The 21,969-nt window shown below is 43.4% G+C and overlaps 1 protein-coding gene across 3 annotated transcripts in view; it reads right to left on the reverse strand.

Moving 5' to 3' along the window:
- Positions 1–21,969, reverse strand: part of ADHFE1 (alcohol dehydrogenase iron containing 1) — a 32,977-nt gene that overhangs the window by 4,759 nt on the left and 6,249 nt on the right. For all 3 annotated transcript variants that reach the window (XM_005892941.3, XM_070382316.1, XM_070382317.1), the window contains exons 4-13: positions 21,711–21,764; positions 21,310–21,464; positions 20,801–20,997; positions 18,840–18,917; positions 17,468–17,573; positions 13,426–13,578; positions 11,196–11,294; positions 8,106–8,184; positions 7,838–7,934; positions 5,253–5,410 (exon numbers count right to left, since the gene is read on the reverse strand). In XM_005892941.3, coding sequence (XP_005893003.1) covers positions 5,253–5,410; positions 7,838–7,934; positions 8,106–8,184; positions 11,196–11,294; positions 13,426–13,578; positions 17,468–17,573; positions 18,840–18,917; positions 20,801–20,997; positions 21,310–21,464; positions 21,711–21,764 — 1,176 coding nt within the window. The remainder of the gene's footprint in view (positions 1–5,252; positions 5,411–7,837; positions 7,935–8,105; positions 8,185–11,195; positions 11,295–13,425; positions 13,579–17,467; positions 17,574–18,839; positions 18,918–20,800; positions 20,998–21,309; positions 21,465–21,710; positions 21,765–21,969) is intronic.

The raw sequence follows: 21,969 nt of genomic DNA on the forward strand, positions 1-21,969 counted from the left end.
GCTAATATCTGAGAAATCGGACATGCTCCGTACCATGCTCTTATTTATAGACACACAAGACTGAAGGACAAGTGAGTAACGCAGACACTGAAATAAATTCAGACTACCACTTTTAGCTCATTCATAAAGCAACATTTCAACGGGCCTGTCTGCCAGGGAGTGGAAGTGCTCACTTTTGTCCCCAGCTCTTCTCAGTAATGAGATGTTTTGATTTGAGATGTAAATGTTACTTTCCAGAGGTTTCAGAAATCCAGCCCGGAAGATTCATGTATTTTTGCCTGCCCCCGAGCAGCCAAGCCATGGTGACTGGACACCTCTATCCTCCGGGCTCCTGTGTGCTGCCATCAGTAGGGGCTGTGGTGTTTGGTCAGGAATGACTGGCCTGGTTGTTCCTTCCAGCGAAGACTGATTCCCCTTTGCTGAACATAAAAGAAGCCTTATCGAGTATCAACTACACAAAACATCCTTTCTGGTGATGTTCTCTGCAGCAACCAGTGTATCCCTCCCACCACCTTAAGTCCTGTAGACACTAACAAGTGAAGATGAGTCTGTTGAGTGTGTACCATTCTGAAACTGCCATAGCATTCCTGCAAAATGTTCACGGCAAACCTCCCCCCGACAAAATCCAAAAACTAAACAAAAATCCAATAGTAATTCAACTGCAAAATAGACAAGCTTATTCCTAAGATTCCTTTTAAAGTCCTATGACTATCCCTCCTTCCCCTTATACACATATAAATCTCTCATGTTGACTTCAAAATTGAACGAGCGCCAGTGAATTCAAACGAACTGTGTTTCTCCTAATCGTGAAAACATGATCAAAGGGAAAAAAGGCAGCATCCGGTTGGGGGCTGCTTTATGAACACAGCTGAAGGAAATCCTGGCTTCCTACTTTACAGACATGACTTGTATTCAAAAGATTCAATTTACCTCGCATCCTTTGTGAAACTAAGAAATTAGTCTGCTATCTGTCATTTCCCGGTATGGCATGTGCACTGAGGCTTTCAGAATGATACCTAATTAACTTGCTATTTTAGCGGATGGTCTTGAGTGTTAGTCTGGACCTGTTGCCATTTGGAACAGCTTTTGCAAGTGGAAGCCTGGGTAGAGTAGAATTAAAACTGTCCATACCTGCTGGTGTGTGCTGATGGCTAGAAGATGCACGGTCACTAGCAATTAAATGGCTGAGACTATCACCCAGTTTTGGGCTTCCCTGGTAGCTCAGCTGGTAAAGAATCTACCTGCAATGCAGGAGATCCTGGTTCTATTCCTGGGTAGGGGAGATCCTCTGGAGAAGGGATAGGCTACCCACTCCAGTATTCTTGCCTGGAGAATCCCCATGGACAGAGGAACCTGGCAGGATACAGTTCGTGGGGTTGCAAAGAGTCGGACATGACTGAGTGACTAAGCACAGCACAGCACATCATCCAGTTTCATCTGAAAATGATGGATACTATTCTTAGATGGGGAAACAGTGGAAACCAGGGTCAGACTTTATTTTTCTGGGCTCCAAAATCACTACAGATGGTGACTGCAGCCATGAAATTAAAAGACGCTTACTCCTTGGAAGGAAAGTTATGACCAACCTAGATAGCATATTCAAAAGCAGAGACATTACTTTGCCAACAAAGGTCTGTCTAGTCAAGGCTATGGTTTTTCCTGTGGTCATGTATGCATGTGAGAGTTGGACTGTGAAGAAGGCTGAGCGCCGAAGAATTGATGCTTTTGAACTGTGGTGTTGGAGAAGACTCTTGAGAGTCCCTCGGACTACAAGGAGATACAACCAGTCCATTCTGAAGGAGATCAGCCTTGGGATTTCTTTGGAAGGAATGATGCTAAAGCTGAAACTCCAGTACTTTTGGCCACCTTATGCGAAGAGTTGACTCATTGGAAAAGACTCTGATGCTGGGAGGGATTGGGGGCAAGAGGAGAAGGGGATGACAGAGGATGAGATGGCTGGATGGCATCACTGACTCGATGGACATGAGTCTCAGTGAACTCCAGGAGTTGGTGATGGACAGGGAGGCCTGGCGTGCTGCGATTCATGGGGTCGCAAAGAGTCGGACACGACTGAGCAACTGATCTGATTCTTGGAGGCTAATGAACAACACATATTCCTGGACACTTTCCTGGGATAAATAAGCACAGCTTTTCAGAGGACCTCCTGAAGAGTGGATACTATTGTTGTGACCATGCTATAGGAACTATAAGAGCCAGTCATCAAAATCACAGTGACCACTTGATCTCTGATGTCACTGAATGGGCTTTCATGGATCTTTGTCATTGGCTGAGTCCTATTAAGTCTAAGGAAATTGCTCAAAAAGTGTCCACCATTCAGTCATTAAGCTCATATGGACAGGAGACGGCTGCCCCTTTAAGATGTTTGTGAGCTCATGTCAGGTGCTGTAGAAGATGAATGAACAAAACAGGGTCCTAACTTCATGGAACTTTAGTAGGTTTGGATAAAACAATTGTGATTTTTTTTTTTTTTTTAATTTAGTCCCTTGGACTTACAGGTTAGGACAATGGTTTAGAACCAGGGTCTCTTAGAGATTCCTCTTTTTCTCATTCATTTACATTTTTGGTTGCAACTGAGCCTACTCTGGGCCTGACCCTAAATCAGGAAAACTGGTGCCCATGGGCCGTGTTTTGTTTGTGCACTGGGAAATCGGGAATTCAATACAAACATCCCAACTGCTGACTTCTCTTAAAAATTGCAATTTCTGCCATCACTGGGACCTGAATTTATGTTTGGTGATAATAAATTTTAGCTGAAAAGCTGCTCACCCAATGAAATGGATTGTGTACTTTCCAGTTTACCAAAGTCCCCACCATTCCCTAGTGAACAAAAAGTACTTTGTTCACTGCTATTATTTACCTGGCTCCTACGGACAGGTAAGTCTGTGAACCCAATCCATACAAACATGATATTATGGTATTATGGGAGGTTTTCGACATTCTCAGTACTTGCTAAGTGGAGAAGAAGCAAGTCTGAGGCCTTTGCTTAACTGAAATGGGCTGAGGGAAAAGCATTGCCACTGTGGTCAGCAGGATGCTGTGTGAGTGGAGAGTCTAGCTGTTCACTCTGTTGCAATGTCAGTGATGGAGAAGGAAATGGCAACCCACTTCAATATTCTTGCCTGGAAAATCCTATGGACAGAGGAGCCTGGAAGGCTATACAGTCCATGGAGTCACAAGAGTCAGACATGACTTAGTGACTAAACAACAATGTCAAGGATTGATACACGAATGTCATGACTTTGGGGAGAACTGCCTTATCCTCACAGTGTTTTTTTAAATAGGAGTATATTTGATTTATAATATTGTGTTAGTCTCAGGTGTATAGCAAAGTATATATGTATATATATACGTATATATATATCTGAATATATATATATAACTGAATATACATACGTACACACATGGGGCTTCCCAGGTGGCTCAGAGGTAAAGAATCTGCCTGCCAATGCAGGAGACATGGATTTAATCCCTGGGTTGGAAAGATCCCCTGGAAGAGAGCATGGCAACCCACTCCAGTATTCTTGCCTAGAGAATTCCATGGACAGAGGAGCCTGGTGGGCTATAGTCCGTGGGGTCACCAAGAGTCAGACATGACTGAAGCAACATAGCATGCATGCATATATATAAACACAGATAACTTTCCCGTAGACTATTATAAGATAATAAATATAGTTTCCTGTGCTATACAATAAATCCTTATTGCTTATCTATTTTATATATAGTAGTTTGTATCTGTTTGGAGAAGGCAATGGCACCCCACTCCAATACTCTTGCCTGGAAAATCCCAAGGATGGAGGAGCCTGGTAGGCTGCAGTCCATGGGGTCACTAAGAGTCGGACATGACTGAGCAACTTCTCTTTCACTTTTCACTTTCGTTCATTGGAGAAGGAAAAGGCAACCCACTCCAGTGTTCTTGCCTGGAGAATCCCAAGGATGGGGGAGCCTCGTGGGCTGCTGTCTATGGAGTCTCACAGAGTCGGACACAACTGAAGCGACTTAGCAGCAGTTTGTATCTGTTAATCCCGTATGTCTAATTTATCCCTTCCTCTTTCCCTTTCCCCTTCGGTAACTATAACTTTGTTTTCTATGTCTGTGAGTCTATATCTGTTCTGTATATAGATTCATTTGTATTGTTTTTTTATATTCCACATATAAATGATATCATATATTTGTCTTTCTCTGTCTGACTTACTTCACTTAGTATGATATTCTCTAGGTCATCCGTGTTGCTGCAAATGACAATATTTCATTCTTTTACAACTGAGTAATATTCCATTTTATATATGTACCACATCTTCTTAAGCCAGTACATCTGTTGATGGGCACTTAGGTTTTTTCCGTGTCTTGGCTACTGTGAGTAGTGCTGCTATGAACATTGGGGTGCATTTATCTTTTTGAATTAGAGTTTTTATCTTTTCTGTGTATCCTTACAGTGTTTAAGTGATCCTTGCTTTTCCCATCTTGGATAGGAGGACTTAGTGAGTGCTCTGGACCTGGTAAGCATGGTGGCATCTCATGGCTCTGAGCTCTCTATTTTATGGTAAATTACAATGAACAGGGTCTTGGGCTATTAGGTTCTGGTGCTCTACCACCTGGGTATCTGATCTTAAATGGAAACATCCAAAGGGGAATAAACTCTCTTCATAAGAGCCTTGAGACATCTGTTATGGTTCTACCACGTAAAGGACAGCTGCTAGGTTTAAATTCTTCAGGAACATAAAAATAAGACCCAAAGTGACACAGATATGTATACATATGTATATGTATAGAATCTACAAGATCTAAAATAAGTTAAAAAGTGATTTCGTCATCATCTTCATTTAAAGGCCATGTCTGTTCTTCACAAAGTAGTAGAATTTGTAACTCTATACTGGCAAAGAACATTAGTGATCCTTTTAACTTCATATAGTTTCATAGGGGACTCTTGAAAGAGCAGAAATGGAGAAAAGGGAAATAAATTCTGCTATACTCGAAATAAGCTTGGTTGTTTTTGTCTTAAATTTTTGTAAAGGATCCCTTCGTTACATCATCAAAGCTTCACACAAGCCACAGTTTATGGAAGAGGAAGGGTGAGGGAGCCTTGACCCCTTTCAGTGGGGAAATGGGGAGCTGTTGCCTGGTGTGGGTAGATCTGGGTTTCCATCTCCCCCTCTAAGATGCCCCAGATGGACCCCATCTCTCCTGCAGCTCGGTGCTTCTCAGACAGGAGTGAAGATGGCTGTGTCTCTTACCTGGGGCAGCGTTCCTTTCACCAGCTCGGGGATGTCGGCCTTGGAGTAGCCAATGGCAGCCAGGCCGTCATCCACATCCAGATCGAATAAGAATTTCCGCAGCGTGTCTGCCAAGACAGGCCCAGCATCTGGCCTCCTGGCAGTGCGGGTGTCAGCTCCTGGAAGACACAAAGCACTGACTGTAGCGAGAGGGGGAAGCCAGCCTTGGGTGTGATTCAGCCCCAGGCTCGCTGAATACATAACCTGCTGCCGGCTCCCTCACCCCAGGACAAGGGCGCCGCTGTGCCTCCCTGTGGAGGACCGGCTCAGCGGCCAGCCCCGCCAGAGATGGGCCAGCCTGGGAGCCCCTCCAGAGAGGAGCCGGGGTGCGGGCTGGGGGCTCACTTGGCCCTCACATCTCCAATGGGCAGCTGGCCCGCTGTGTGGTGGGAAGAAGAGGAACAGAGCCAAGAAAAGAGGCACAGGAAGGAGACCAAGAAAGAAGGCTGGCGTTTGGCTGAGGAGGATTGAGAAAATCTGTAGGAGAAAACAGTTTATGTAACTTTCAGGGCTTGGAATCTGCTGACATCTAGAGGTCTATGCTTTCAGTGTCCCTTCTCACAGTCACAGCTGAAGAAAAGAAGACAAGCCCTGTGCAAACACCTTGTGAAACAAGACAGAAGTTCAAAAAACTCTGCCACTGACTGCCAGAAAGGAGGAAAATGAGATGACAAATGGATTCAGTATGGCCAGAGAAGGAATATATCTCCTGTCTATAGCTAGAGAATTGTTTTGGGCTCTGTTGCCAAAGGGCAAGTTCCTTTAAATATCTTTTACAGAACCTTTCGGGCAAATTTAAGAACAAGGAGTCTTTTAGAAAGCAGTATTTAATATGTAGGAATGGCAACCCACTCCAGTGTTCTTACCTAGGGAAATCCCATGGACAGAGGAGCCAGGTCGGCAAGAGTCCATGGGGTCACCAAGAGTTGGGCATGACTGAGCAGTGAACTTCAATCATATCAGTGAATAAGGAAGGAGGCTGCCAAGGGTTGGAGATTTGCAAGGGCAGAATATGGTTGGATGGTATCATTGACTCAATGGACAGGAATCTGAGCAAACTCTGGGAGACAGTGATGGACGGGGAAACCTGGCGTGCTGCAGTTCATGGGGTCGCAAAGAGTTAGATACGACTGAGCGACTAAACAACAATCTGGACATGATTACTAATTAATGCACACAATCATAGAGATGTCAGTCTGGAAGGGCCAGGGGGTTCTGCCCTCAGCCAGGGTGGCAGTGACAGTTCTCAGATGAAGAGAACCAATCCCAAACCCTTAGCATCCTTGTCCCTCATCTATTCCAGCTGGACACGTTCACTGCCAGGAAGGGAAGCAATCTGTGAACAGATTGTAGCACTATTTATTATCCAAAATGCCCCATGCTATAGTCCAAGTCCACTTTCTCTGTATTGGTCAAAAAGAGACTAGTATGTATGGTGTGCCTCCATGTAGATTAGGTTTAGCCTCTCTGTTCTCTGACAGAGAGAGCTGTTTAAGAAATCCAGGAAAAGGTATAAATAGAACGAGATACAGAGCTAGTTGGGAGAGCAGCTGGACAGAAAGTAGAGCTTGCCTGACAAGACCAGTCTGTATTACATAGCGGTAGCTCAAATGTGGATTAAGTGGAGGGTGACACACGAAATGGGGTTTATGAGGTTTTTATGTTCTCAAGATTGCTGCCATAAAACACACCATCCAAACCTCCAGGTTTTCATAAGAAGTGTTTTAGAAAAAAAGAGAAGGTAGGAAAGAGAACAGATGGGTATAAAGTTAAAATGATCTAAGATACATTATTGATTTTGATTACAGGGAATCAAAGTATATAATGGCTAATTTCCCAGGTGGCTCAGTGATAAAGAATCCGCCTGCCAATGCAAGAGGGGACGGTTTGATCTCTGGGTCGGGAAGATCCCCTGGAGGAGGAAATGACAACCCACTCCAGTATTCTTACCTGGGAAATTCCAAGGACAGAGGAACCTGGTGGGCTACAGTCCATGGGGTCACAAAGAGTCAGACATGACTGAGCGACTGAGCACACACACAAAGTGATCATAAATGTATTTCTTGTAAGATTCAAAAGGCACTGTGGGTATCTTATTATAGACATGATTTATCAACAGAATAGCAAACAAATTCTTCTCTGGGGAACTTTTTATAAAGTTTCTAGTTGTTTAGGTTCTCTATAATTGGGAATTTACTGTTACTTCCTGATTTAGACTCACTTTATTTCCTATTAAAACAAGAATCATTAGTAACATGAATAGTATACAGAATTTAACTTTCCTTGGAGATAAAAACAGTGGAAATATTATTACTATAAACTTAAAGTAAGAAATACCTAGTTCCATTTCATTGCTAATAGACTCTTAGAAACAAAATTACAGAATTGTAGTGCTAGATAGGAATCTGGGAAGGTCACTGGCATTTTATTATTAGATTATCTCAAATCAGTATTTTTGGTATTAGTCTTTATGGCTTATCTTCAGAAACAATCTTAGGAAACGCTCCATAGATGTGGGTCACAGAGTTATGATGAACGGTTCATACCCAATATTTCTGCCACTTCCAAGTGCCGCTCAGGAAACATCTGTGATGTAAATGTGAACACTGCTGGGGAGGTGAGCACCACAGAAAGGCCATGAGGCTGGGGAGAAAGGAAACATGGTGACTGCTGGGGCAAGGCTGGTCTTCAGCCTAATATTCTAGATATTAAATTACTTTATCATGTATTCCAAACAATCAAGAATTGACAAAAAACACTGATGGCAATTGACAGGAATCTAAGATTAAATTAAGGCATTTATTATGATTTTACCACCAGGGGATGATCCACATTGTAATCCTTTGCTTTATAAGTCTTCACTAAGCCCGAAATTGGGTAAGACATTCCATGGCTAGAAAAAAAATAAAGTCCTTATATTGATATACATCTAACAGTAATTTAAGTTAACAATACAAAGATACTCTTATGGAAGAGCCCCTCACAGTCTCTTGACAGTATCATTAACCCACAAGGTTAGATGTTTTGTTTTCTTTGATTCCTATAAGGATATATTATTATGCAATTGATATTTGGCATATTCATTGACAAAACTACTGAAATGTTCAAAATCAAATGTTGATAGAACTACACGCCATTAAAAAGTACTGACACAGAAGTTGCTCCTTGAGCACATTGGTTAACCTTATGATCTTGAAGAAATCAAGAATTCACTTTGAAGTTTATTTTTTAAACAGTCTTCAGGGTATGCATTTTCTATCTTGCTCGGCACAGCCTTGGCAATGTGCTCCTTCACAAACTGAATATGTTGGTGGGAGTTTTATGAACCAAGATGTACTGTGCTAGACGTGCGAGCTTGTTCCGCCAGCGATCCATCTTGCCAGTGATTAATACGTTCTTTTAAATGCTACGTACTAATGGGAACTGAGTCATACATGATTATTTCAGTCTGTAAGGCTATCGAGAAAAGGCACCATGGTTTTCATTTGTGGGGATTTTTTCTGTTTGTTTTAATGGGAAAACTCTCAAATTCTTAGTGAACAAATAGGACAATATAATAGTTTATAAGATGACCCAGGAGATAAACACTGTGAGAAGTTAATATCTTTACAATTGATATTTTGAAAATGAAATGCTTTACAATAGTAAAAGGGTCTGTTAGTCTGTTAATGTGGGTTTTATTGGATTACTTTGTTCTTAGTAAAAAATTTATATTTCATAGAAAGATGAAGTGTTTTGGTGAATTGTATGGTTATCCAAAAAAAAGATGCCCCATGCCTGTCATCACGCATAAAGCAGATCAGAAGGTATAAGCTCTCTGAGTTGTTGGATAGGAACGTGCTTTACCATTTTCAGGCTCCATAGTATTCAGGAAATTATGGCTTGGTGTTCTTCCACTATATGAAAGGATTCATGTAGCTTTTAAAGTACCTTTCTAACAGTATCCAATATTTTAGTTTGATTTCTCTTAACCATTATATATATATTTGTTGTAAAAAATAAAAATGATCCATAATCCTATTTCTTCAAGATAACCATTATAGAATATTCCCTTCTAGTCTTCTTACACATATCTTTAATTTATGATTGCATTGTGCATTCAGTTTTAAACACTGCTGTTGACTTAGGGCTTCCCAGGTGGCGCTGGAGGTAAAGAACCTGCCTGCCAATGTAGGAGATGTAAGAGACACAGGTTCGATCTCTGGGTTGAGAAGATCCCCTGGAGGAGGGCATGGCAACCCACTCCAGTATTCTTGCCTGGAGAATCTCCATGGACAGAGGAGCTGGTGGGCTACAGTCCATGGGGTCACAGAAAGTCGAACATGACTGAAGCAACTTAGCATGCATGCATATAGTTACTTATTATTCTTTAAAAATACTTTCCCATATAATTTTTACTCTTTTAAAACATTACTTTTGATGGTTTATTCTTTGAATACTGAAATTTAGTTAACCATTCCCAAACTGTTGGGAATTTACGTTATTCTTAAAATTTTCAATTATAAATAACTTTTTAGATGAATATCCTCATAAGGAAAGTCTTTGATCATATCATGAGTATTTCTTTCAGCTACATTCCTAAAAGTAGAATTCATGGGGCAAAGGGTAGAGACATTTTCCAAGCTCTGGGTAGATTTTGCTCATTTGCTTCTTAGAAAGTTGGTGCCAATCTGTGCTCCTCTCAGCAGCCGAGTTTGAGGGTGACCATTTCATTGCACTTCCCTAGCAAAGGCCAATTCTTTTAAAAAACTTTTTATTTTGTATTGGGATATTGCCAATGAACAATGTTGTGATAGTTTCACATAAACAGCAAAGGGATGCAACGATACACATACATGTATCCATTCTCTTCCAGACTCCCCTCCCATACAGGGCAAGGGACAATTCTTAATTTTCCATGTTCACTGGTTTTCAATTTTAAAGCAACATACCAATACATTTCTGATCAAACAGATTAATTCTGGGCTATCAACAAATATTCTAATTCCTTTCTTTTTGAGAGAGATCAGAAGAAGAAAATCCTATGTTTGGTGTTTGAAAAATCCATAACAGGTGCCAAAGATGTGGAGAAATCATAACCCCCATCCACTGCTGGTGGGAATGCAAAACAGTACAGCCTCTTTGGAAAACAGCCTGGCAGTGCCTCAGAATGTAAACACAGAGTTACCACGTGACCCAGCAATTTCACTCCTAGGTATATACTCCATAGATGTGAAAATGTATGTCCACAGGAAAACTTATACATGATTATTTATAACAGCACTATTAATAATAGCCAAAAAGTGGAAACAACCCAAATGTCCATCGTCTGATGAGTAAATAAAATGTGGTATATCCATGCAATAGAACATTACTTGGCAAGAAAAAGGAAAGAGGTACTGATAATGTGTATGGGATGAACCATGGAAACATGATGCTAAATTTAAGAAGCCAGACAGAAAAGACCATATATCATTTGCTTCCATTCTATAAAATGTCTGGAAAAGGCAAATCTATAGAGACAAAGTAGATTAGTAGTTGTTTAAGACTGGGGGTATAGGAGGATTGGTGGGTGACAGTTAAGATATATGGGATTTCTTTCAAAAGTGATAAAATGTTCTAAATTGATTATTGTAATGGTAGCACAACTTGTGAATATACTAAAACCCACTGAATTATAAATTTTTAATGGGCAAATTTTATAGGGTATGAATAATATGTCAATAAGGCTGTTACCAAAAAGAAAAAATAATCTATGACCCAATAAACTGCATTTGAGCTAAGAAAATATTATGGGACCCTAAGTTAAATTTCTTTTTTCTGTAGCATGTTTAAAATCTTACAACACATCCCAAATGATAGACACTAAAATAAAATTTTAGAGCAATAGCTTAGGTGAAGAAATAAAATCTCAGATTTGCTCACCATAGATGAACACCAGCATTTCCAAAGCCAATGCCAGCAAAAGCACTTGCCAAGTGCATATTAGACCTTGCTTCAAGATCATCAGGATTTCTGATAGCCCTGTGGATGATATAAATACATAACAATAACATATCAACATTGGCATTTCCTACTGAAATATAGAGCCACCTTAGAAAAGATCTGGGGAGAAAAAAAAACACTACTCAAACTGAAGAAAAATTAGGCAAGTTATTCAAATGACACCTTGTCTTCTAGATGAAAATTGAAGGGAAATGTATTTTCTCATCAGTGGCTGGAGCAAAGGCATATATTATGCCGTCAGGCTGCTCATGTGATAAGAGTACCAAGGGAAGAAAGCACTGACCCTTAAACTGCAAAAGCTGCTCTAGAAAAGTGCCCTGAGACTCATTCTTCTTCTTCACTTGTCAATGACCTTGACTGTGGTTGTGAGTGGACCTAGAGTAAACACATGCTCAGGATGCATGGGTCTAGGCTGGTTAGATGAAGTGAGTCCCTGTCGCCTGGGGGTACCCACAGGCCTGACGAGCTGCCCAGACATCATGCTTTCTGTGGCACCACCCAAACTGGACCCACTGGAGACCTCTTTTGGTATCTGCAAACCGCATGTTATTTTTATACTTTTTACTGTGGAAGTGGCATGTTATTGTAGGGCGAGCCTTCGCTCACTCTATCCCTCCCCAGTGCCATATGGGAAAGGCAAATTCTCAAAGGCCGCTTTCAGCTGTAGTTGAGCCTTCCTGCTTCCAGGACCCTGCCCCAGGGCGGAATGCCTGAGACAGCCAAAGGAACCACTTCCCACTTGCTTTTCTGTGATTCTGCCTGGAATAAGGGTTCCTGCTCTGAAATAAAAATGCCACAGCCTTTCTCCTTCTTTTATCTGGAATAGTCAGGCAACTGTCTCTTTCCAAAATCCAGGGTCAGTTCCTTATTCCCAAATAGCAAGATGAAGTAGTGGATGGTGGAGTTGTGGCCTCTCCTCTGTCCGTTTTGCCCCCTCACCTCCCACTGCTGCTCTGCTGAGCCTGTGTCCCTTCCACACATGCTGACCGGCCATAATCTGTATCCGCTTCTATGCAGACAGATGTTCCCTGATGCCCCCTCGAGTCCACGATAGTTTGTGATCCTCTCCCAGATCTGTTGCAAAATGTGGTCCTAGACCCCACCCCTCCAGCCAGAGGAGGCCCTGTAGTCACATCTAGACCAAACCTGCCCTCTTCTTTCCCTCCGTTGTGTATAAATACAAAGATGAGTTTGACTTTGCCTAAGTCTCAATGTCTTAGGGATCACTTTTCATCTCTAAGTGTATCTTTGCTCTCTCATGAGCCTATTAGGGCTGTTTCATGCATAAATCTTTCAAAATCTTGTGGGAATCTTTTCAGGAAGACTTTTCTGTCTACACATTTTTTTCTTTTTTCTTTTTGGTGTGCCACACAACATGTGGAATCTTAGTCCCTTGACCAGGGATCAAACCTGCACCCCCTGCAGAGGAAGTGCCGAGTCTTAACCACTGGACCACCAGGGAAGACCTGACATTTATTTCTTAAACTGAGGTTCATGTGCATTTGCTTATGGGTTGACCTTGTGTGCTCCTGGACAAGGCCTGACGGGGCAGGACCAACATCTGTCTCGTGGTTCTCATTTCTGCCCTTGGTGACCAAATCTCAAAGGACCTCCCTCAGCTTTGGTTTTGAGGTTTTGATGAACAAACCTTCTGCATGTGCTGTGCTAAGTTCCTTCAGTCGTGTCTGACTCTGTGACCCCATGGACTGTAGCCCGCCAGGCTCCTCTGTCCATGGGATTCTCTAGGCAAGAATACTGGAGTGGGTTGCCATACCCTCCTCCAGGGGATCTTCCCAACCCAGGGTTCAAACCTGTGTCTCTAATGTCTCCTGCATTGGCAGATGAGTTCTTTACCACTAGCGCTACCTGGGAAGCCCCGTAAAAAACCTTCTAGCTGCATCCTTTATAAATCAGGCTCCCATGTTGTCCCCATCCTGGGCTTTGCCTTTCTAGATCGAGGGATCTGGTTTTCATCTGTCCCCTTGGGGCTCCTTCCAGAGGTTGCTGGTCTCTGGTACTTCTGTATGCACAGTGATTGCTTTTTTGGGTGAACAGGCTTGCTCAGGCATTTCAGGATCTAGCGAGCCACATTTCATGAAGGTGGAAACTGGTTTTTTTGCCCTGTTTCTGTCCCTTCTGGACAACATACCTCTTCAGATACTTGGCAACGATCTGCAGTGCGTGGACTGCCCAGATGTCACTGATGGGGTTGCTGCCCTGGTAGGCTGGCCGAGTGATGGGGCTTGAAGGGCAGGGGCTCCGCATGTGATATGGGAGGGCAGTGTAGGACTCCAGGGCGTGGCTAGCAGGGAATAGTCAAAATACACAGTTGAAAGCATCCTCTTTTTCCTTCCCTTCATTCAGATCACAAACTGCCTCGGAATGCTTGGTTCTCACTCCCCCGTGGATATGCCTTTGTAGTGCTGATAATCACAAGGCCTCTCACTAATCTGTTTCTTGTCCATGACAGTCATCACTTATTATAAAATTAACACAGTGACAGAGGATGAGATGGTTGGATGGTATCATCAGCTCAATGGACATGGGTCTGAGCAAACTCTAGGAGACGGTGAAAGACAGGAAGTCTGGCATGCTGCAGTCCATGGGGGTAACAAAGGGTCAGGCACAACCGAGTGACTGAAGAACAACACAGTGAAGTTGACATTAACAGCACTACTGTGTTTTTGACCAGAATGTGTTAAGATTACATATGGTTCCTTTCTAGCACCAATATATCTTTATAATGTTGAATTTTTAAACATTTAAGTTGTGTTAAGAAAAGCATTAAATCTGAAAAATGACTTCCTTCTAAAGTATATTTACCATTTTAAATCCTCCCTTTATCAGATACCATATTACTTATCCAAGGAGGGTCATAATAGTTATACTAGCCTCCAATAAGAGTGCAGTGCAGTGGGTCAGCTCCCAGGTGTGAATTCTGGCACCAGGCTTTCCCACTGTGGGCCTGGGACCAGCAGAGTCACCATCCACCTCGTGATTCTAAGATGAGGATAGCTCATAGTATGTCTTTCTTCATGGTGCTGATGTGAAAATTGACACATGTAAATTACTTAGCATATCGTAGCAGCACTTTGTAAAGTTTATCATTCACCATTATTATTAATGCTTGGCCTGAAAAAAAATCTACTTCTTTTTCCTATAGGCCCTAAATTCAGGGTTGGCTATTTTAAGAACAAAGTATCAGAGTTTTCTTCACCTACCAGCCTGCCATGAATTCTAGCTAATCAAGTGCAGAAGATGGGAATAAACATAATCATCCAGATCAGTGACTCATTGGGAACACAGTGTAACATGAACTGTGTGTGTGAGTTACATTCTCAGTCTTAGAATGGAGAGTTTACTCTCCTCTACATGTGAGAGGCAGATAACATCTTTTGAAACAAAGTATTAGAACTTCAAAAAGAATTAGTTGGTAGACAAAAGCTATGGGTTTGTGGTTCTAAATAGGAAATGTGGGCAAAGCAGTAAGGAGGTGTCCACGTCGGGGGCGGAGGGGTGGTAACAAGCCTGCCAAGGTGGAGAGTTGAACCTCTGCCCATTGTGTATCTGGATTCTGGGCCCAAGACTGGATCTGTCTTTCAGGGGTAGATTCACTGAACTGAGCTCACAGAAGTGTTAGTCGCTCAGTTGTGTCCAACTCTTTGTGACCCCATGGACTGTAGCGTGCCAGACTCCTCCATCCATGGGATTTTTCAGACATGAATACTGGAGTAGGTTGCCATTTCCTTCTTCAGGGGATCTTCCTGACCCAGGGATCAAACCCAGGTCTCCCGCATGCAGGCAGACTCTTTATCACCTGAGCTACCAGGGAAACTGTGTAAAACTTGGAAGTCTGATTACTGATTTCCAACAAGAAATAGAACCTCTGTCCATGACTGTCCAGTGCTGTGGGTGGAACCCACTAGGTGTCCACTGTGGTCAGCATGGTAAAGAAAGTCATTTCCTTGGTGGAGAGTATTCCTATTAGCCTCTTTACACTGGAGATGGTATTTTTGCTATGACATATCTGCTCATTTTTTTATAACCTGTCAGGGCTTACTTTCTCTCTGGAAAGAAACTGCTTCACTTTAAATTCCATATGCCATTAATAAAATGTATTTTGAAAGAAAAAAAAAGAGAAAATAGAACCTCTGAGGGGGGCAGACATCTGAGTCTTCTAGATGACATCTATTCTCCCTGTTGTCAAAGCTGTGGATGCTAATTTATGATCACAAGGCCCATGGAGCCCTAACCAGGGTCACTGCTTCTAAGGTTGAATATATGGGTATGTCCATCTTCAGTACAGGCCACTGGGCCTCGGGGGCAGACTTCTCCTTGGACCACGTGTGCTCTCCAGTGGTCAGTCCTTGGAAGGGCCGCTGCCATCACTGTCTTTTGTTCTGAACTCACTCCCCTCCCCTCTGATTGACAGCAAAATCTTTGGGTCTGTGGGTCATTCACTTACACGTGACTGCTTTGGTCTGTTATATTAATATATTTATTATGCAGTTCCCAGCTAGGGAGGGTAATCTCATTTCCCTTATTTCAAGTTATTAGAGGACAACTCTCCAAAGCACTGACAACATCGACCAGGATGGAGTTGGACACAGTTTTCTCCCATTTCTTGGCAGGCAGCGTAATGCAGTGAGAAAAGCAGACCATGGACTGGGATAGACCTGGACATGAACCCGAACTCTGCTGCCCCCTGCTCGTGTGAATTTTACTCAGCAGGTGTTAACTGAGTACCTATGACGTGACAGCCCCTTTGCTAAGGGACAGGGATGCAGAAGTCTGTAAGATGGTCCTGTCCTCGCCAAGCTCACAGTACGGTGAGAGAGACAGCATGCAGAGAGGGGCATCTCCAAAGCAAGGCACAGCCCCCCAGTGGGGAGGAGCAAAGCAGAGTGGTTCTTGAGGAGGCAGGGCAGTCAGCAAAGGCTCCATCAAGGGCAGGATGCCCCAGTGGAAATGAAGGATGACTTCTCCAAGCAGATAAAGAGCTGAGCTGAGCACTGGGGACAGTCCAGGGCCAAAGAAACTTGGCTTTAGACAGGAGGTGTGGAAATGCAATGAGAGACTGATAAGGTAGAGGGGCATGTGTGTGTATGTGTGCAGTGGTCATATTGCATTCTGGAAGCTTCTTGAGGCCAGTATGGAGGACAGATGGAAGGAGTATGGGATGTGAGCAGGAAAACTGATGAGGAGGCTGCTGCACTGGATCCAGGCTTGAACTGAGGTGGGACCATAAAGCTTGAGAGCAGGGAGCAGATGGGAGAGATTCAAGCAGATGAGGGTGAGGATGAGGTGAGCTCTGTGGCTAGGTGTAGGCACGAGACAAGGGATAAGCTCATACTATGTCCTGCTGCTCACTAGGGTAAGGAACCCAGGAGGAGAAGCTGTGAGGGGTAAGGGGGTGGTGGTGAGAGAATGGTCAGATTTCATCAACTCCAAGATGCCATGCATTATAAGATGCACCATTTTTAAAAAGTACCACTGAAGAAGAAAACCATACTGCATGCCGCAGATATACAGATATGCCCTGATTTCAGAGATGTTAAAATGGGGGAAGAAATATACATGTGTAAATGGATGGTAGTCTTTTGGGGCCGGCTGAATGTGAAGTGTCCGTGGGTCCCTGTGATGCCACTGGAACAGAGTGCCCAGAACTTGAACAGAAACACGGATGTGGGAGCCATCAGCACATGGCAGCTAAAGCCAGGAGAACACAGGCTGTGGCTCTGGGCGAGTTGCTAAACGTCTCCAGTTCAGTTTTCTTTTCCGCCTGGCACAGAGATGTGGGGAAGTGATGACGTGTAAGGGCTGACAGTGAGCCTGTCCAGCTCAGGAAGTGGACATTCCTGTCCCTGCTCTCTTCCTCTGGCTGCAGCCCGGGGGCCCTGGGTTGATGCAGCAGAGGCGGTGCTGTGGGCTTGAGATGCTGCATACCTGTCTCTCTGATCCCGTGGTTGCAGCTGTGGCTGGCCCGGTCCAGCAGCTTTGTGACTCACCCAGGACCTCACCTCCTCTCTACAGTTTCAGCCTTGTCATCCAGGCAAGGAGATAATGACAGCCAAAGCCAGGGTGGTTGTGGAGCACAATCACTGAGAGCTTAGTAAGTGCTTTCAGCAGTCAAGTGCTGTGCATTGACCCGAGTCCCCGAAAGAGCCCCTGCAGGGGGCCTGGGTACCTACCAGAGCACATCGAAGCCACTGTTGGCGACCACCCGCCCAGGCATGTGCAGGGTGTGCAGAGGATCAATCAGGCCGAGTGTGGGTTTGATGGCTCGCGAAGCAATGCCTAAGACAGGGATTTGCAACACAGGCCACAGGTATGGACACAATTTTTAAAAAAATCTAATAACTTTAGGGTAACAAATTATCCTAAAAAAATCAAAATATGAGATAAGATTCGGTCTTATTTCTGCTTCCAAGGAGCAGCGGAAAGAGATCTGGAGTCAGAAACCTGGGAATTTCAGGGCAGCTGAAGCTCCCTGCAGTTTACAAAAGCCACTATCCCATCTGGTCCCAGCTCCAGGTTGTAACTATAGTGGAGTATTTATACCACGCAAACACTACAACTCAGGGCTTATTTATTCATAAAACTCCAGAGAACTGGTTTACCAGCACACTGCTGGTTTGGGTCCTGGCTCTGTGACTTACTGCGTGACACTGGTACATGTCTGTGCCTTTCTGAGTTCTCTCTCTGAGATTCTCTGAGTTCTCTGTAAGAACAGACTCTGGTGACACAGGGCCTCCATCCCTCCCAGAGATGTTTTAAGGACCACATTAGATAACATGATGGGGAAGTCTTTAAAAAAAAATGTAAGGGAGAATTTAAGTGTTGCTTACTATTATTAGTATCTTTAACAAGGTCACAGGATAATATAATTTAATTTAAAAGGAGAAGTTACCATAAATGTGCAGTTCATTGCCAGTTTGTTCTGCTACAAAGCCCTGGAAGAAGGATGCTGAACCATCTCAAGGAGAGGGACATTTCTCCCAGATCAGCTGAGAGTTGGAGAAGATGATAGGAAACAGATGACAAAGAAGGCAGACGGCAGAAGAGTGGGTACTTGGGAATGGAGCTGGAGACATTAACTGGGAAGAAGCATGAGGGAACTTTCTGGAGCAGTGGGAATATCTATATTTTGATTAGGGTGGTGGGTACATGTGTGTATATATATTTGTCAAAACTCATCAAACCAGATTCTTAAAATTATACATTTTATTATTAAAAATCACATCTCAAAGAAAATGAGTTAGAATGTAAAAAAGCTGGGAAAGGGAATAACCATTTGTCATTGATATACAGTCACTAACTTGGGCAGAAAAATGGCCCTGGTTCATCGCATTTCAATCTGCTTTTGTAGGTAATTCTCAAAAACAAGATTATTAGACTGCTTCATACTCTTATATGTATCTGGGAAAAGAAAGAACATGTGTCTATGTGCATACTCTTTCTTTAATTCTGTAACTCTTTGAATTTTAAATATTAGGATTAAAGAAAAGGGTGTGGAATTGAAAGCTAAGAGAACTAAAAAACATTTATAGAGGAAGTTCTTACCAGTTTTTACTTTCAAGTGTTCGTAGTCAAAAATGGCAACTCCGGTAGTTTCGCTCCCAGTGCCTGAGGTAGTTGGAACTTGAACAACAAAAAAATTAATTTTAATAGCGCATCTAAATAAAGGTCAGTGGAGATATTTAATTCAGCCTCAGAAGATAAGGAGCAAAGTTAGAGAAGAAAGCTTTGTTGCTCTTGTCTACTCGCTTGATGTGTATCTGTGTTAACATGTATGTATGCTTAATGTGGATGGCTTCCCGGGTGGCGCTAGTGGTAAAGAATCCACCTGCCAATGCAGGAGACATGGATTTGATCCCTGGGTCGGGAAGATCCCCTGGAGGAAGACACGGCAACCCACTCCCAACCCATGGCAACCCAAGTATTCTTGCCTGGAGAATCCCATGGACAGAGGAGCCTGGCGGGCTATGGACCTTAGGGTCACAGAGTCAGACACCACTGAAGCAACTTAGCACACACATGCTTGATGTGTATGACTGTCTGCATTAACATGTGAGGAACAGCTCTGATACCTGGCATTGGCTTTCTGGCATCTGTCTTTAATGTGTGTGTGCTGGCATTAATACTCAGTATATGTGAGGTACATGCCTACATTAACATGCATGTAAACCTAATGCATGTATACTTGATATGTATGCATGATGCTTGTATCTGTGTCAGCACGTATGTCTGATGTCCATATGGTGCTAACATGTATGTATGCTCAGCATGTATGTACCACATCCACGTTTGTATTATGCACATGTGTGTTTAATGTGTTCATGTGGTATCTGTTTCTGTATTAACAGGGAGGCACTCTGGGAGCCCTGGTCTCCCTCAGGGCCAGAGTTTAAGCAGCTGCAGCTTGGAATTCAAAAGCAGACCTCTTTCCATCTCTGGGAAGAAAGCTCATATTTGCCATCTCTAAAAGACATCTTTATTCCCCCTTGGCAGCAAGCACAGTGACACCCTGCCTTTGCTGGGCTCTGCGGTTTTGCAGTTCAGTCAAGTTTCTAAACTTTACTAATCACCCCTCTGTGTGATACTGACACAGTTTCACCACAGGGCTCCAATCTCCAGACATCAATTATGCTGCGCCCCACTGATCCCTTGTTCACGTCAAAGCCGTTCATCTGCTGTCAACTCACTCCTGTCCCAGCACAATGGGGCTAGGGGAGGAGTGGGGAAGATAGAAGACAAGACTTTACGCTGATATTTTCCAGTTAGGGCATTTGAGCTGTAAGGCTTTAAACAGTGATGTGCCGACAGCAATAAAATGGAGGAAAGAAAAGACCAAAAGATCCCCAGGTCTGTGTGGATCAGACGAGGGAGCCTGATTTGGGTTTGCGTGTCTGTGTCCTGTGTTGCCACCGAGCAGATGTTGTCCAGCGTGACAAGGCTATGCTGGCCACATGTCCCGGGGCAGACAAAGCCCCAGGTCAGCTGAGGAGCCATCATGTGGAAGAAAGGGTTGAGTCAACACCAGAGAAATGACAGCAAACATTCCCCTTAAACTCCCAGATGCCAAAGTGGGACAAAACAGAGAAGGGCTCGGAAGACAGGCCTGCCCAGAGAGGGGTCTGAGCATCTATAAACACTGACCTTCCTTATCCTCCAAAAAGTGACTTCATAGCTGAGCTCTGCAGACCCCTACCATTGACCCAAACTGCCTCTGTCTGTGCAGTAATGAAGACCAGAGACTTCCCAGGTGGCTCAATGGTAAAGAAATCTGCCTGCCAATGCAGGAGATGCAAGTTTGATCACTGGATTGGGAAGATCCCCTGGAGAAGGAAATGACAACCCACTCCAGTATTCTTGCCTGGGAGAATCCCATGGACAGAGGTGTCTGGAGGAGTATGGTACATGGGGTCGCAAAAGAGTAGGACACAATTCAGCACCTAAACACCATAACCAACATCCTTCCTAAGGCCTCTTGTCAATTGCAAAATAAAACAGACAGTGTTTACCTGCGATCAGAGGTTTCAGAGGCACAGTCACAGGCTTTCCCTTCCCAATGGGGGCATTGACGTAGTCTAGGAAGTCAGAGTCAGGGCTGGATGAATACAGATTAGCGGCTTTACAGGTGTCTATGGTGGAACCGCCACCCACGGCCAGGAAGGCATCGAAAGCTCCCTTTTTGGCAAATTCAATGGCTTCCATGAAGCTTGGAGAAGGGAAAATGAATGCCATTATGTCAGGACTTCCAGAAATAAATTGCCATGCCATTAAATAGGGCTTCTCTGATGGCTCAGACAGAGGAGAATGCACCTGCAATGCAGGAGATATGGATCCGATCCCTGGGTCGGGAAGATCCCCTGGAGAAGGAAATGGCAACCCACTCCAGTATTCATGCCTGGAGAATTCCATGGACAGAGGAGCCTGGAGGGCTATACAGTCAGGCCTGGGGCAAGTTTCAATCAGCACTGATATGTATTGGCTTCCGCTTAAAGTAAATTTAACAACAATAAAAGAATACCTTGTATCAGTTGGTTCCACTCTCACATGATCATAAACCTTAAAGTTTATGCCATTCTTCACTAGGGAATCCATCACTGTCTGTACAGGAGGGAGTTGGGAGAGGTTCTTGTCTGTCATCAAACAAACATTTTTAGCACCCATGCTTTGTAGGTCCTACAATAAGAAAAATAACTTATAAGTTAAGTTTGATTGCACAAGACATGTAATAGACACTTCTCACAAAATTAACATTAAGTCCAAAATAAAGGACTCCCATCCAAGGACCAACCAGGCCTGATCCTGCTTAGCTTCTGAGATCAGATGAGATTAAAACAAAGGATCAACAGTTGTTAATCTGTGCTTGTTGTAAAATATATCTAACATTTATAGTAGAAGACTGTAGAAATCTTAAATACTTGCCATGCCCACTTCCTTTGTAACTCCTGCTCCATATCTAATAGTTGAAACAGCCATCTGAGGAAAAATAAAAGATTTAGGTGACAGGTGTTTGGAGAGTTGATTATTTCATTTCTAAAACCCTGAAACACTTCCTCATTGTCTAGATAATAAAGTATATATGCCCCAGCATGGCCTTCTAAGTCACCCCAACTGGCCTCACACACATCACACTTCTTTAAGCAAACATTCCTTCCAGATACACTAGAATTATGTATTTTCC

The sequence above is a fragment of the Bos mutus genome, chromosome 14, assembly GCF_027580195.1.
Source record: "Bos mutus isolate GX-2022 chromosome 14, NWIPB_WYAK_1.1, whole genome shotgun sequence".
Lineage (NCBI taxonomy): Eukaryota > Metazoa > Chordata > Mammalia > Artiodactyla > Bovidae > Bos > Bos mutus.